The sequence below is a fragment of the Quercus robur genome, chromosome 4 (genome assembly GCF_932294415.1).
Source record: "Quercus robur chromosome 4, dhQueRobu3.1, whole genome shotgun sequence".
Taxonomy (NCBI): domain Eukaryota; kingdom Viridiplantae; phylum Streptophyta; class Magnoliopsida; order Fagales; family Fagaceae; genus Quercus; species Quercus robur.
In genome coordinates this window covers 56,068,463-56,081,330 of record NC_065537.1, presented here as the reverse complement: position 1 = coordinate 56,081,330, position 12,868 = coordinate 56,068,463, and the positions used below count along the sequence as shown (strand labels likewise).

General features: G+C 32.2%; 1 protein-coding gene across 1 annotated transcript; it reads right to left on the bottom strand.

Moving 5' to 3' along the window:
• Nucleotides 1-3,606: 3,606 nt before the first annotated feature.
• Nucleotides 3,607-4,728, bottom strand: LOC126722208 (F-box/kelch-repeat protein At3g06240-like). The gene has a single exon (XM_050425354.1). It carries the CDS (start codon nt 4,726-4,728, stop codon nt 3,607-3,609), a length of 1,122 nt encoding a protein of 373 aa, XP_050281311.1.
• Between the last annotated feature and the right edge of the window lie 8,140 nt (nt 4,729-12,868).

Below are 12,868 nucleotides of genomic sequence, written 5' to 3'. Positions count from 1 at the left end.
TAAGTTAACTCTATTTCAATGGCACCAAATAGAACCAAAAAAATACCAATCTCTGATCAAACGAAATTAGCAATACTCATATTCTAAATGGAATGACAAAATATGAGAAACACCACTGTTGGAATGTCAAAGCTGTAAGTGAAGATCACTCCTAGACACAGATGCATCTCAGTTATTTCAAAACTTGTTTACTAACTGCAACTTCATCTTAGGCCCCCAATGAAAATTTAAGTTGAAAAAAAGCACCTTCCAAAACACGACTAATAAAAGCACCTGACAAAACACGACTAATACGAGGTGGCATGCACTAGTACAGACCTGTTAGGTTTGAAAGCACTGGCAACCATATTTTGTGCCTTAATTAGCAAGAAACACAATAGAGAAAGACATCTGTTACAAAACTCCTAAGCTACCACCAAAAGGCAAACGTGCTTGGCAAATACCATATAGATATATGGTGTTCAGAAGCATTGTTATACTGATATTTTTCTTCCCAATGATCCTAACTCATAGAAAAGAAAGGAAAAATATATTCATGCTTGTTCATTCCCTGAATGTTTGGTTTCACCTGTGGACTACAAAATCACAAGTCACTTATAGACCTCTATTGGGTAGTTATTCCTCCATTTTGGAGCCGGGTTTTTTAGGGGCCTAACAACAAGAAATACAGTTCTTTGAAGCCCAACCAACACACACATAAGCACAAACATGTGTGTATTTCAACTCATGGAAATGGACTTGAAAGTCTTAGGTCCTTCAACACTGCTATCTAGAATCCTAGATATTGTGTGTATAAATGGTCTTATTGCTATCCAGTCTCACAGTCTTGCCACGAATTGCCATGCATCAAAAAGTATTTGTGCTTTGTGCAACAGATCTTTTAGGTGGTACTCTGAAATAATGGGAGTTCCCATGAGCCCAGTATCAGAGAGGCATTGAGTCAAAAGCTGGCATGCCTTAGTGACTCATCCATAATTTTTATTAGAAAATATAAATTCCAAGGAAATCAGATTAGGTAATTGTCTCTCTAATAAGATATTTCTAATAGCAACACATAGTGGAGAGAGAGAAACTTGCCTTGAATCTGAAGATTGAAGGAGACCAAAGAGATGAGCAAATAGTCCATTGCTTTCCGCTATAGCAAAACGCATCACTATCAGGTCCAGCCCATTTACTTATTATACTGTTCAAAGTTCCCCATTCCTTAAGAAGTTCAGCTGTTAAAAAATGTATATTGGCCATGCTAGCCAAAGATAAATGAGTGCACTGAAATATTTATATGATATTTTTTAAGGCACAACCAAGCAAAATTTATGGAAAACAATCCCTTCTGATCAGGCTCCAATAATTCTATCATTACAACCTAGTTTTTCTTTTTCTAAATTATGTTTTTATTTTTTATAAGTTTTGGTCTGATACTCATTCAAGTCAGTCACATGTATTTTTTTTCTCTACCATTCTATCTATTTGAAATCATATTCTCTGTAATCCTTCAACAAATTGACCCAAACTTATAACTGCCAACACAAAGTAAGCAAACACAGAGTAAGGAACCACGAACAAAGATAGATCATCACTAAGAAACTGTTATTAAAAAGCAAACACAGAGCTGCAGGTTCCCCCTCAAAACAGGAGGTGAGCACTAGGAAATCTTGCTACACAAAACAGAGTAAGGGACCCCCCAAGCATAGCATAAAGTGCTATTAAAAACATAGTTCTTGAACCTACTTGTAGTAAGCACAGGTTTTGGTTCTTGACTTCACATTTGCTAGACTGCACAATGCCTTCCTCATAGCTAATCAGACCTCCATGATTGATTAAAAAAAAAAAAAAACCCCCCAAGATAATCCCCGCATAACAATAATCGAACTTCTTCCTCTCCAGTAATTGATAACCCATTCCACAAGAGCATTAAGGGGTGTTATAAATCATAGAATAAAATCCACCCCTCTACATCATACCAATACTTTCATGTCTACTACAGAACCAAAGGAAAAAAACATGATAATGGTCTGGTCTCATTTCTATTGGCGGTTGAATAGCAAAATTCTATGAAACCAGTAATAAATTCACTTCTTATCCAGATAACCCGTTAGCTCCATCAAGTAACACATGGCTTTCCACGAAAGTAGTAGCTGTAGTTGGACGATAATGAACACAAATATCCTTCTCATGTAAGGTTTCAGGGTCAATTAAAACAACTGCAAGGTTATTCCAATTGGGAAATTCACCCACATTGGATTTAGCCTCGACAACCTTTAGAACTATAAGTTCACCATACCTGGTACAACCCAAGAAAGATGAAACATTTTCTGACTGCACAGGAAAAAAAATTTATTCCATAATTCATGCACACCATACTCCTCCAACACCCAAATGAGGCATTGAGAACAACTGGTATCATGTCTGAAGCTAAATTCGAATGAAATCAAGGCCAGTTTCCTCTTGAACACCGCTAGCCTGTGACGTCCACCCGGTAAACCACATCCATCAGGGACTGGTATCTCTCCAAATTTATCATCATTGACATCAAATCACAAAATCATACTTCGATGTAAGAATTGCCTTTCACCCTCTTTAACATCTGCCAACAATGCAAAGCCTCACTAACAAACGTGTCAGGCCAAAATGGATCGATATAAGAGACCACAACATTGGGTCTCAGTGACATTGTAACCCTTCTCCACGAATCCGAGCTTAACCCGTAAACCTCAGCCTCAACCTCAGGCAAATTTACATTGTTGGGTACTCACAGCCTTAACCTTGTAGTCATTTGTCTCAGACTGACAAGCAAACCCAATAGCATCGCGATTATATTGGCGTAAGCAAAAGTCAGGCAACCTCTTAAATTTTCTAATGCAGGGGTTCCACAGATATATAACTTTGGCAAACCAGTCATGATTTTTAAACTCAGCTACACAAAATAGACCATTGCACGAACCGACTAAAATTTTAGTTTCATATATACCACATAGACAGCAAGCTAAAATTCATAAATGTATAGACCCAAAACCCTAGTTAGTGAAACACACCAATTTTTGTTCCACAATTTCAACAAATCCAAACCCAAAGAACTAATCTAATTTACAAAACAAGTTGATCACAACATCATTCTCTACACCATATACAAAATATTAAAATACACTACATATTTTTTATTTAAATTTTGGTTTTCATTTTTTTCAAAAATTAAAAAAGAACAATAAAGGAAAATCATAGGAGGCTTAACAATGATGGCCTTGGCCTCGACATTGTGATCTGCAGCTGAACACACAATATTGTTGCTTATTACCTCTGCCAAAAAAACATATGATATAGCCACGAAAGCATGAGGGGAAACAATTGAGACACCAAAAGAGTCAAGGTGTTGACAAGCATTAAGAAGTAAAATCTTTGAGTAAATATGGTTTGTCATGAAATTCCCACCAGCTTTACGGTTGACATAAATCATGAATAAATTTCACCCATTTACATCATACCGACTTACCAATACTTTTATGCCTACTGCAAAACAAAATGATACCAAAGGAAACAACATAATTATTATCTCATTTCTGTCACACATGTATGACAAAATTCTATGATTATCACAAGTCATTTCACCTCCTATCCAGATAACTCAGTTCCTCCATCAAGTAACACAAGGCTTTCCACGTAAGTAGAATTCCCTTGTAAAGCATCAGGAAGTCCAGCATACCTGGTGCAACCATAGAAAAAAGCAGTTTCTATCAGCAATGAAAAAAGTTTATTCCATGATTCATGTACATCACCATACTCCTCCATCACCCACATCGTAATATAGTGGTCGTCATAGTTTACAGTGTTTACTGTAATGAAAGCCAACTTCCCCCTGAACACCGCAATATGTTGAGTTCTACTACACCCATCAGGGAGTGCAATATGTTGAGTTGTTCTACCCCCATCAGGGAGTGCTATGTCTCTGGATTTCTCATTGTAGACATCAAATGACAAAATCTTTGTTTCACATTGCAATTCGTCTTCATATTCAATAAAATCTACCAACCAATGCAGAGCCCCACAAGCAAAAGTGGCATGTGAAATACTCTCGTTACCATGTAACCTGACATTGGGCCTCAATGAGATTTCAACCCTTCTCCATGAGTTCGAGCTTAATGTGTAAACATCCGCATACTGACACTTTATTTTCGGCTCGCCAAATTTTGTAAAACCACCTAAACAATAGATCCTTATAACCTTGTAGTCATTAGTCTTGGACTGATAACCAAATCCGGCAGCAACCCAATCATATCGTTCGCTAAAGGAAGAATCGGGCAACCTCTTAAATTTTCTAATAACGGGGTTATACAAATATATAACATCAACGCAATATCCTTTATAGTGAGGAATACACAATAGGCCATTGCACGAACCGACTATTCCAGCAGACAATGATCCAAGATAAAAACGATCAAAACCAGAGGGAACTGGATACTCAGAAATTATATCATACGTTCGGTCGCAAACAACTTTGCAGACCTTATCCTTTTTACCAAAATAGTCAGGCACCATAATGAAACAACCATGATATTTGCTGTTATTGTTATTAAGGTGGGTTGAGATAAAATAGGGGCTGATGATAAATGAGTCCCAGGGTTTACAAACACATCTGAATCTTATGACTGATTTGACAGGTAGCCATGCCAAGATGTTGAATTCGACGTTTTCTGGGATGTGATTATTCGTTGGTTTTGGTTTCGTTTGCGACATGTTTCAATGGAAGAGAAGAGAGAATTAGGGCCGGCTAAAGAGAAAATATTACACACGAACATACTATTATTTACTGTATTTATATGTTTTGTTTTATTTGTTAATTTTTTTTGAGAGATTTATTAATTTATTTTTTTAAAGAAAAGCTTAGGCATAATCTATATCATAAACTATGCTATATAATAAAAGTTGGAATTAGAAACTGTGGTTGCGCTAAGTGACTTCACCATATTGTAGAAATTTTTTTTAGATTTTTAGATTTTAAAAAATATATAAAATTTTTCTTCTATTATAATTTCCAAGTGGATAAAAATATTAATTTGATTACAATCTAAATTCTTCATCTAATCTATCTAATTCTTATTTAATCTTAATTAAATCATATACTATATAATAAAAGTTCTGCTCAAAAGTTGTGGTAGTACCAAGTGGCTTTACCAAATTATAGATTTTTTTTTAGATTTTTAATATATATAATTTGTTAGGTTCTAAAAGTTTAGAACAATTGGCAAATCGTGAACATAAACTTGTCTTGATATAGATTCTAGAGTTTATAGGTATTATTAGACAATACTCAAGGTGATATAAGTCAAGATTCAAGAACATACAAGCTGCAGAAAGAAGAATTTGAAATGTACCTGATTCAATCGATCGAAAGACAGGCTTGACCGATCGAAACACGTATCTGCAGAATTTTAAGTCGGCCCAAACAGCAGTTCAAGCCTATTAAGGATTAGGGTTTCAGATCTACTTCTTCTAGTATATAAAAGAAACCCTAAACACGTTTTTAAAAGACTTTTCAGAAAGAGAAGAGTGTGCCTCTTTTGTAGATTTAAGGTTTTGTATCCAAAAACTCTCTAGAGTCTTTGTTGAGTTGTATATTGAATCTTTTGTGAGATCTCAGAGGTGTTTACTTCATACACACACATAAAGCTATCAAGATCAAGATTTACATCAAAAACTTGATGGTTGCTTCAGTTGCTACATAAAAAACTTTCAAGAAGATCTTAAACCTTTGAGTGGAGTCTCAAAGTCACAAGCAGGTGAACTTGTGATTGCTGCGAATCAAGGAAAGAAGCAGTCCGTGGACTCGGAACTTTTAGATGATCATGGTAGTAAGTTTTCTACACAAGGTAGCAATAGGACGTTAGTGGTCTAAATTTTATTGTAAAAAGTTCAATTCTTTCATAGTGGATCTGTTTTTACCCTGAGGATAGTTAGGTTAAATCTTCTCCAAGTTTTTTATCGGTTTGATTTTCCTGGGTCATCAAATTTTTGTGTTCTTTATTTTCCGTTGCTTTATATGATATGACTTTATTGTTTTAACCTAGATTTAAATAATAAACCTAAGTATTCACTTAGTTAATTAATTAGGTTAAACAATCTAGTTTACATGGATCTAAAAACTTAACATAATTTTTCTTCTCTTATAATTTCGAAGTTGATAAAAATCTTAATTTGACTACAATCCAAATTCTTCATCTAATCCTTTTCTAATTATAATATATAAGTTGAATTTTTTTTTAATTAAAATAAAAAACAGCAACAAAAAAATCTTACACGTTAATCTTACAAGTTTTAGATTTAGATTATTTAAAAAATTGTTATAATTGCAGAAATTTTATTAGATTTAGTTAAAATAGATATAATTTTTCTTTTTCTATAATTTCTAAGTTAATAAAAATCATAATTTGATTGTAATTCAAATTCCTCATCTAATCATTTTCTTATTATAATATACAAGTTGAAAAAAATCTTAATTAAAAAAAAAAACAGCAACAAAAAAAATCTTAAACCTTAATGTTTGATAACAAAAACAAAGCACACGTAAAAAGAGGAAGTAGTACATGTTTTTATTTATTTTAGTTATAATAGAATGATAATTAATGATTAATATATTAGTATATATATTCTTGTATATTAAAAATCTAATAGATTTTTAATACATGTTTTTTTTTTTTTTTTGGAGAAGTAGTACACAACTAGACATTTTAGATTTTTTTTTATAATAGGTATATATTTTTTTTTCTCATCTTCTTCTCCTATAATTATATTACTACATGTAAAAAGAAAATAGCAAAAAAAAAAAAAAAAAACATATAACACTACATGTAAAAAGAAATCAGCAACCTAACAGCAACGTAATACACTTGAAAAAGGTCTTTTATAAAATTCTATTCAACTAACAATAGACTAACATTAGACTTTTTATTCATATCAACTTCTTCAATGTGAACTATATATATATCTCAAATAATCCATAATGAATACCTACAATACAATTCTTTTTCTCTATTCTTCTACCTACAACCTCTATTCTTCTCTTCTTCTACCAGCAACATTGCAAGTATGTATTTACATATTTAAACTTTTACATTTACATTGCTATACAATATTTGAGTGCGGTACCCTTGAAGGTCTAGATACTAATGTAGTACAATTATAACTTAAATTCTATATATATATATATATATATATATATATTTTAAATAAAATTTTTTAGATAATGCAATTCATCTTTGATTTGGTGTTCCTAATTGATTATGTGATTATTTCCTCACTTATGGCAACAATAAAATAACTTATAGGTAAACTTTTATATTTATATTGCAGTCTAGAAACTCTAAATACTTATATTTTTGTAATTTGTGGAATTTGTTTTATTTTTCTAATTTATGGAATTTTCTTTTGGTTATATATGCAAGAAATTTATATATGGTTAGCACTTCTACCCCTCTACATGTTAGCAAATATAATGGAAATTTTAAGTGCCATATATAAAACTTGCCATAATATAAAGCTTACAATTTTACTACTAAGAGCTTTTAGAGATTTAAAACTCTCCATAATTTTTAAAATATTATTACTATTTTATTTGTAATTAAATTTAATTATATTATCAAAAAATATTTTTTTAAATTATATATAATTTTTTTATTAAGCTGTGCATCACACGGGCATAATGCTAGTTACCATCTTAAAAGTTGGGATTAGAAGCTGTGGTTGCGCCAAGTGGCTTCACTATATTGTCGAAATTTCTTTAGATTTTAAGATTTAAAAAATATATCTATATATAATTTTTCTTCTCCTATAATTTCTAAGTTGATAAAATCTTAATTTTATTTAATCTTAATAAATTACCATCTAAAATTTTCATATAATCCATTTAACAAACAAGTTTAAGTTTAAGTAAGACTCTAATTCTGTTTGTACTTATCTACTTATTTAAATAAACTAATAATAAGTATTGTATTATTTTTTAAGATTTTTAGATTTAAAAAAAAAAATATATATATATATATATATAATTTTTCTTCTCCTATAATTTCTAAGATATTTAACCTTAAGTTAAAACTTTAGTAATCAAATTTATTAAGAGTAAACTATGTTAGTAATTTAATGTGCTTATCTTTCTCAAAGAAAAAAAAAAAAGTGCTTATAACACATCAAATGATAAAATTATATTGTACAAATTGCATCATTTATATTAGACCACACGTTACGAGGATAACATGTAACAATTAGATGGAATCATGGATAGAGGGAAATACTCTATGTATTTCAACCTAGGGATGAAGTCAGAACTTAGTGTTCGGTTTATTAGTCCATAGTTCATTAGCATTAGGTTCATGTGATTATTAGCAAGCTTTACATGTGGTTAGAAAGAGTACCTCTTTAGCCCACTCTATTAGTAATTGGAGTTTTCTTTGTAAAATTGAGGGAACTATTCCCATCTCGAAGATTTCAAGTATCATGACACACAGTGACTGCCTTCTAAAGAATCCTCAAACCCAGCCTAATGTGATCTGCAAGCTTGCAATTGAGGCCCCCCTTATCTGGACAAATTTTACCATAAAATTAGGTGTTGCTTCTTAAAGCTTAATGGCTCCTTTCTCCGAGGGTTCAAACAACATTTAAGTGTGGTTTCTTCTACGGTAGATTAATAACTTTTTAAGTGTGGCTTGTTTAATAACTTTTTAGGTTTTGGGGATATTTCAATCATTCTTTAGGTTTCCGAGGTATCTTAGTCATTTTTAGGTTTAGGAGGTATTTTGGTCATTTTTTTTTATGTTTAGGGAGTATTTTTGTCATTTTTTATTTTTAGGGGGGTTTTGGGTAATTTTTTAGGTTTAGGGTGTATTTTTATCGACTTATAGGTTTAAGGGGCATTTTTGTCATTTTATAGGGTTTGGGGTATTTTGGTCATTTTTTATGTTTTGAGGATATTTTAGTCATTTTAAGGTTTAGGGGTTATTTTGGTCACATTTAGGTTTCAGGGGGTATTTCAGTTAATTTTTAGGTTTTGAGGGTATTTCGATCATTTTTTAGATTTCGAGGGTATTTTGATCATTTTTTGATTTCTATGTTATTTTGGTCAATTTTTAGGCTTCGGGGTTATTTTGGCCATTTTTAAGGTTTCAGGGGTATTTTGGTTATTTTTAGGTTTCGGCGTTATTTTGGTTAATTTTTAGGCTTCGAGATTATTTTGGTAATTTTTTACGTTTCAGGGGTATTTGGACATTTTTTGGGTTTTGAGGGTATTTTGGTTATTTTTTATGTTTTTGGGGTATTTTGGTCATTTTTTGGTTTCGGGAATATTTTGGTCATTTTATGGATTTTGGGGGTATTTTGGTAATTTTTAGGTTTCAGGGGTATTTTGGTCATTTTTTGGATTCCTGGGGGTATTTGGTTATTTTGTAGGTTTTGTGATTATTTTGGTAATTTTTAGGTTTCAGGAGTATTTTGGTCATTTTTTGGGTTTTGGGGGTATTTTGGTCATTTTCTAGGTTTTAGGGGTATTTTGGTCATTTTTTGGGTTTCGATGGCATTTTGGTCATTTTTTGGATTTCGGGGGTATTTTGGTCATTTTTTGGATTTCGGGTGTATTTTAGTAATTTTTAGGTTTCGGAGGGTATGTTGGTCATTTTTTGGGTTTTAGGGCTATTTTGGTAATTTTTTGGGTTTCGGGGGTATTTTGGTGATTTTTAGGTTTCGGGGTATTTTAGTCATTTTTTGGGTTTCAGGGTTATTTTGGTAATTTTTTGGGTTTCAAGAGTATTTTGGTAATTTTAGATTTGGGGTATTTTGGTCATTTTTGAATATTTTAGAGTACTTTAGTTATTTTCACTGTAGTGGCATTTTGGTAATTTTGATAATTGGGTAATTGGGTGGGTTGGGGTTTACTCATAATAATTGGGTTGGGTTGGATTTGGGTTAGAAGCAATTAGTTAAATGAGTTTTAATGGGTAAATGAGTTTTATATACCCAACCCAATTATGCCCATCCCAAACCCATCCATTTGCCACCCCTATCAAGTTCTACCTAAACTCTTATCCCTTGGATGAGTTTCCTTAGCTTTGCTCTTATATCCATTAGAGTTATCTATCATTTGATCTTATCTATCTTCTCATCATTCACCCTTTTTTTTGGTATAACCTTAGTGGAAGCTCCAAAAATTTTGTTTAGGAGGATCATTAAGAAACTTAAATTTAAAAAAATTTAATAAAAAGAGAATTTGAATATATCAAGTTATCGACAAAAATAAATAAATAATACATGAAATTTTACAATTTGCTTCTGCAAGTTTTCAAATTTTGAATTATCACATGATAGTTCATTATGAGTATCTATTGGCAATATAGGTAGCTATGAGCTTATGACCATTTTATTTTGTTATATTTGTTTAACATTTTTATCTTTATGCAGTTGTTATTCAGAATTTGCCGCTTCCTCTGTAGAAAAATATCGCAAAGAATTTTCCAAGGAAATGTATTGCATTTGTTTGATGTGCTTAATGAGGCATACCGTAGGTGCATGTTTGTGTTATTTCCAAACTCTTTCGACTAGACTCAGATTGCCAATTCTCAAAGGCTAGGAAAAACAGGTAAATTGATCTAGAAATATAACATATAGTTCTAAAGAAAAATTACCAAATTAGAGGTGGCACTAGCACAGACTTGTTTGGCTTAAAATTTCAGCAGACCATTGTTTTGTGGTTTGGTTTGTCACGAAGGGGAGACTGCAAAATATGGACAACTGAGAAAATCGAGATTTTCTATCTTGATTAGGCTAGTAGGAAAAGTACAACCCTTGTATCTGATTGTGACTTAGGATATCTTGTTTAGGCTATTTGCAAGATGCAAAATGATGCACTGCAATTAATGTAATGAGGTTCATAAGTCAATGGCTATGAATCATCTTAAAGGGGAGAATGCTATTTGCTCAAATCAAGATAAAGTAATCGGCAACAGTGCCGTGTTGGCTAAGCAAGTTGTATCTGCAGTAGTCCTCAATGAAGCTGCACTTATTCTAGGTTGTACAATGTAGGCTCCTTCTTTGTTAAGGAAATTTCCTCTCTAGATATCACAGCAAGTCCCACAATCTCTGACATTTAGGCTACTGTCTGTGCAGCAGTCAAATGAGGATCACATTTAAAACTGAATATTAACTAATGTAGTAGCAAAATTGTAGGGATTAAGTGTAGAACCACGCTAAATTCTTGATGTGTGTGTTTGTGTTTTTTTATTTTATTTTTATTTTTAATTTTAATTACACAGGTAAGGAAGTTGCCCTTGAGATAAAATTTTCTGTAGAACCCAAAATGCATATGTAGGAGCAGGGACGAAAAATATAGAAAGCCAACTAATAAGATATATATATATATATATATATATATTTTTTTTTTTTTTTCGTTTTTCCACTGTAGTGTCAAATTGCTTGTGTTTAAATTGAACCAACTAACCTGTTGAAGTTTGCACTAAGTTAGTTTAAACTCCTGGCTTGTTATTCTGAACATCTGATACAATGTGTTGAAATTTTCCATTAATCTATTTGCTTTTTAGATGTCCACTTCAAAGTATCAAGCTTTCAACAAAGCATGCTTGAAAACTTGCACTTCATCAGTCAGCACTATATCCTTTTTTTTTTTTTTTGGATAAGTTGCACTTCATCACTAAATCTTTCCATATGTATTGAAATGCTTTCGTTAAATTAATAAACATCAATTCTATATGAAATTGTCTTACTCATATGGTCATAGCCCCTAGGACTTGCCAGTCTACTAGAATGTAACCTTGCTTGGATCATGGTCGAGTGGATCAGTATTATATTCAACAACTTAGCATTTGACCTGCTTCTACACTTGCATGCTCTACAGGTTAGCAAACGTCTGATGAATTATCCCAGAAATGTCTTGTTGGGAAACAATTTACCACTTGCGGATTCAAAGGAATAATAGAATCTATGTTGATGAGGTTAAGACACATGAGCAAATCCTTAAGTCTATAATATATATATATATATATAAGGTGAAGAATGGAGGGAAGCAGTGAAGTGGACAACTCCATCCTTAGCACAATTCTCTGTGCAAATTGGGCTATTCTAAATGAATTTATCAGCTTCGTAACTTGTTGTAACTTGTAAGGGCTGGTCTTGGCCCTGGTTGATGTTGTGTAGTGAAGTTTGTGAACTTGTCTTAATAGTTAAGTTAGTTTTGACTCTTCACTTGTGTTCTGTTGTTTTGGCTTTGCTGGCTCCATGGCTCCAAGTCTTGGGTTATGAACTTTGTGCTTAGTTCAATGAAATCAAGAATTCTCAAAAAAAAAAAAAAAAAAAAAAAAAAAAGGAATATATTATCTATTCATCAGTACTGTAACCGGTCTCTCTAGGATAAGCGATTAATCATTTTCAGAAGATGACCACAAAATTATTAAATAGAAACACAATGCATTAGCAGCTGAACATACTCATTGTTTCTTATAACCTATAAACATATGGTTTAGCCTCCAACGCATGAGGAGGAAACAATTCCAAAACCAAAACAGTCAAGGTGTTGACAAACATTAAAAAGTAAATGTTTAATAGATATATTCTGTCGTGAAACTGCCACAAGCTTTATGTTTTGATATAAATCATGAGTAAAATTCACACATTTAAATCATAGCCAAAACTTTTATGCCTACAAAGAAACAAAATGACACCATAGGAAACAACATTATAAAATTCTCATTTATATCACACTTACATAACAACATCCTATGATTGTCACTAATAATTTCACCTCTTAAGCAGATAGCTTGGTTCCTTCATCAAGTAACACAAGGCTTTCCATGAAAGTAGTAGCTATATTTGGAACTTGTTG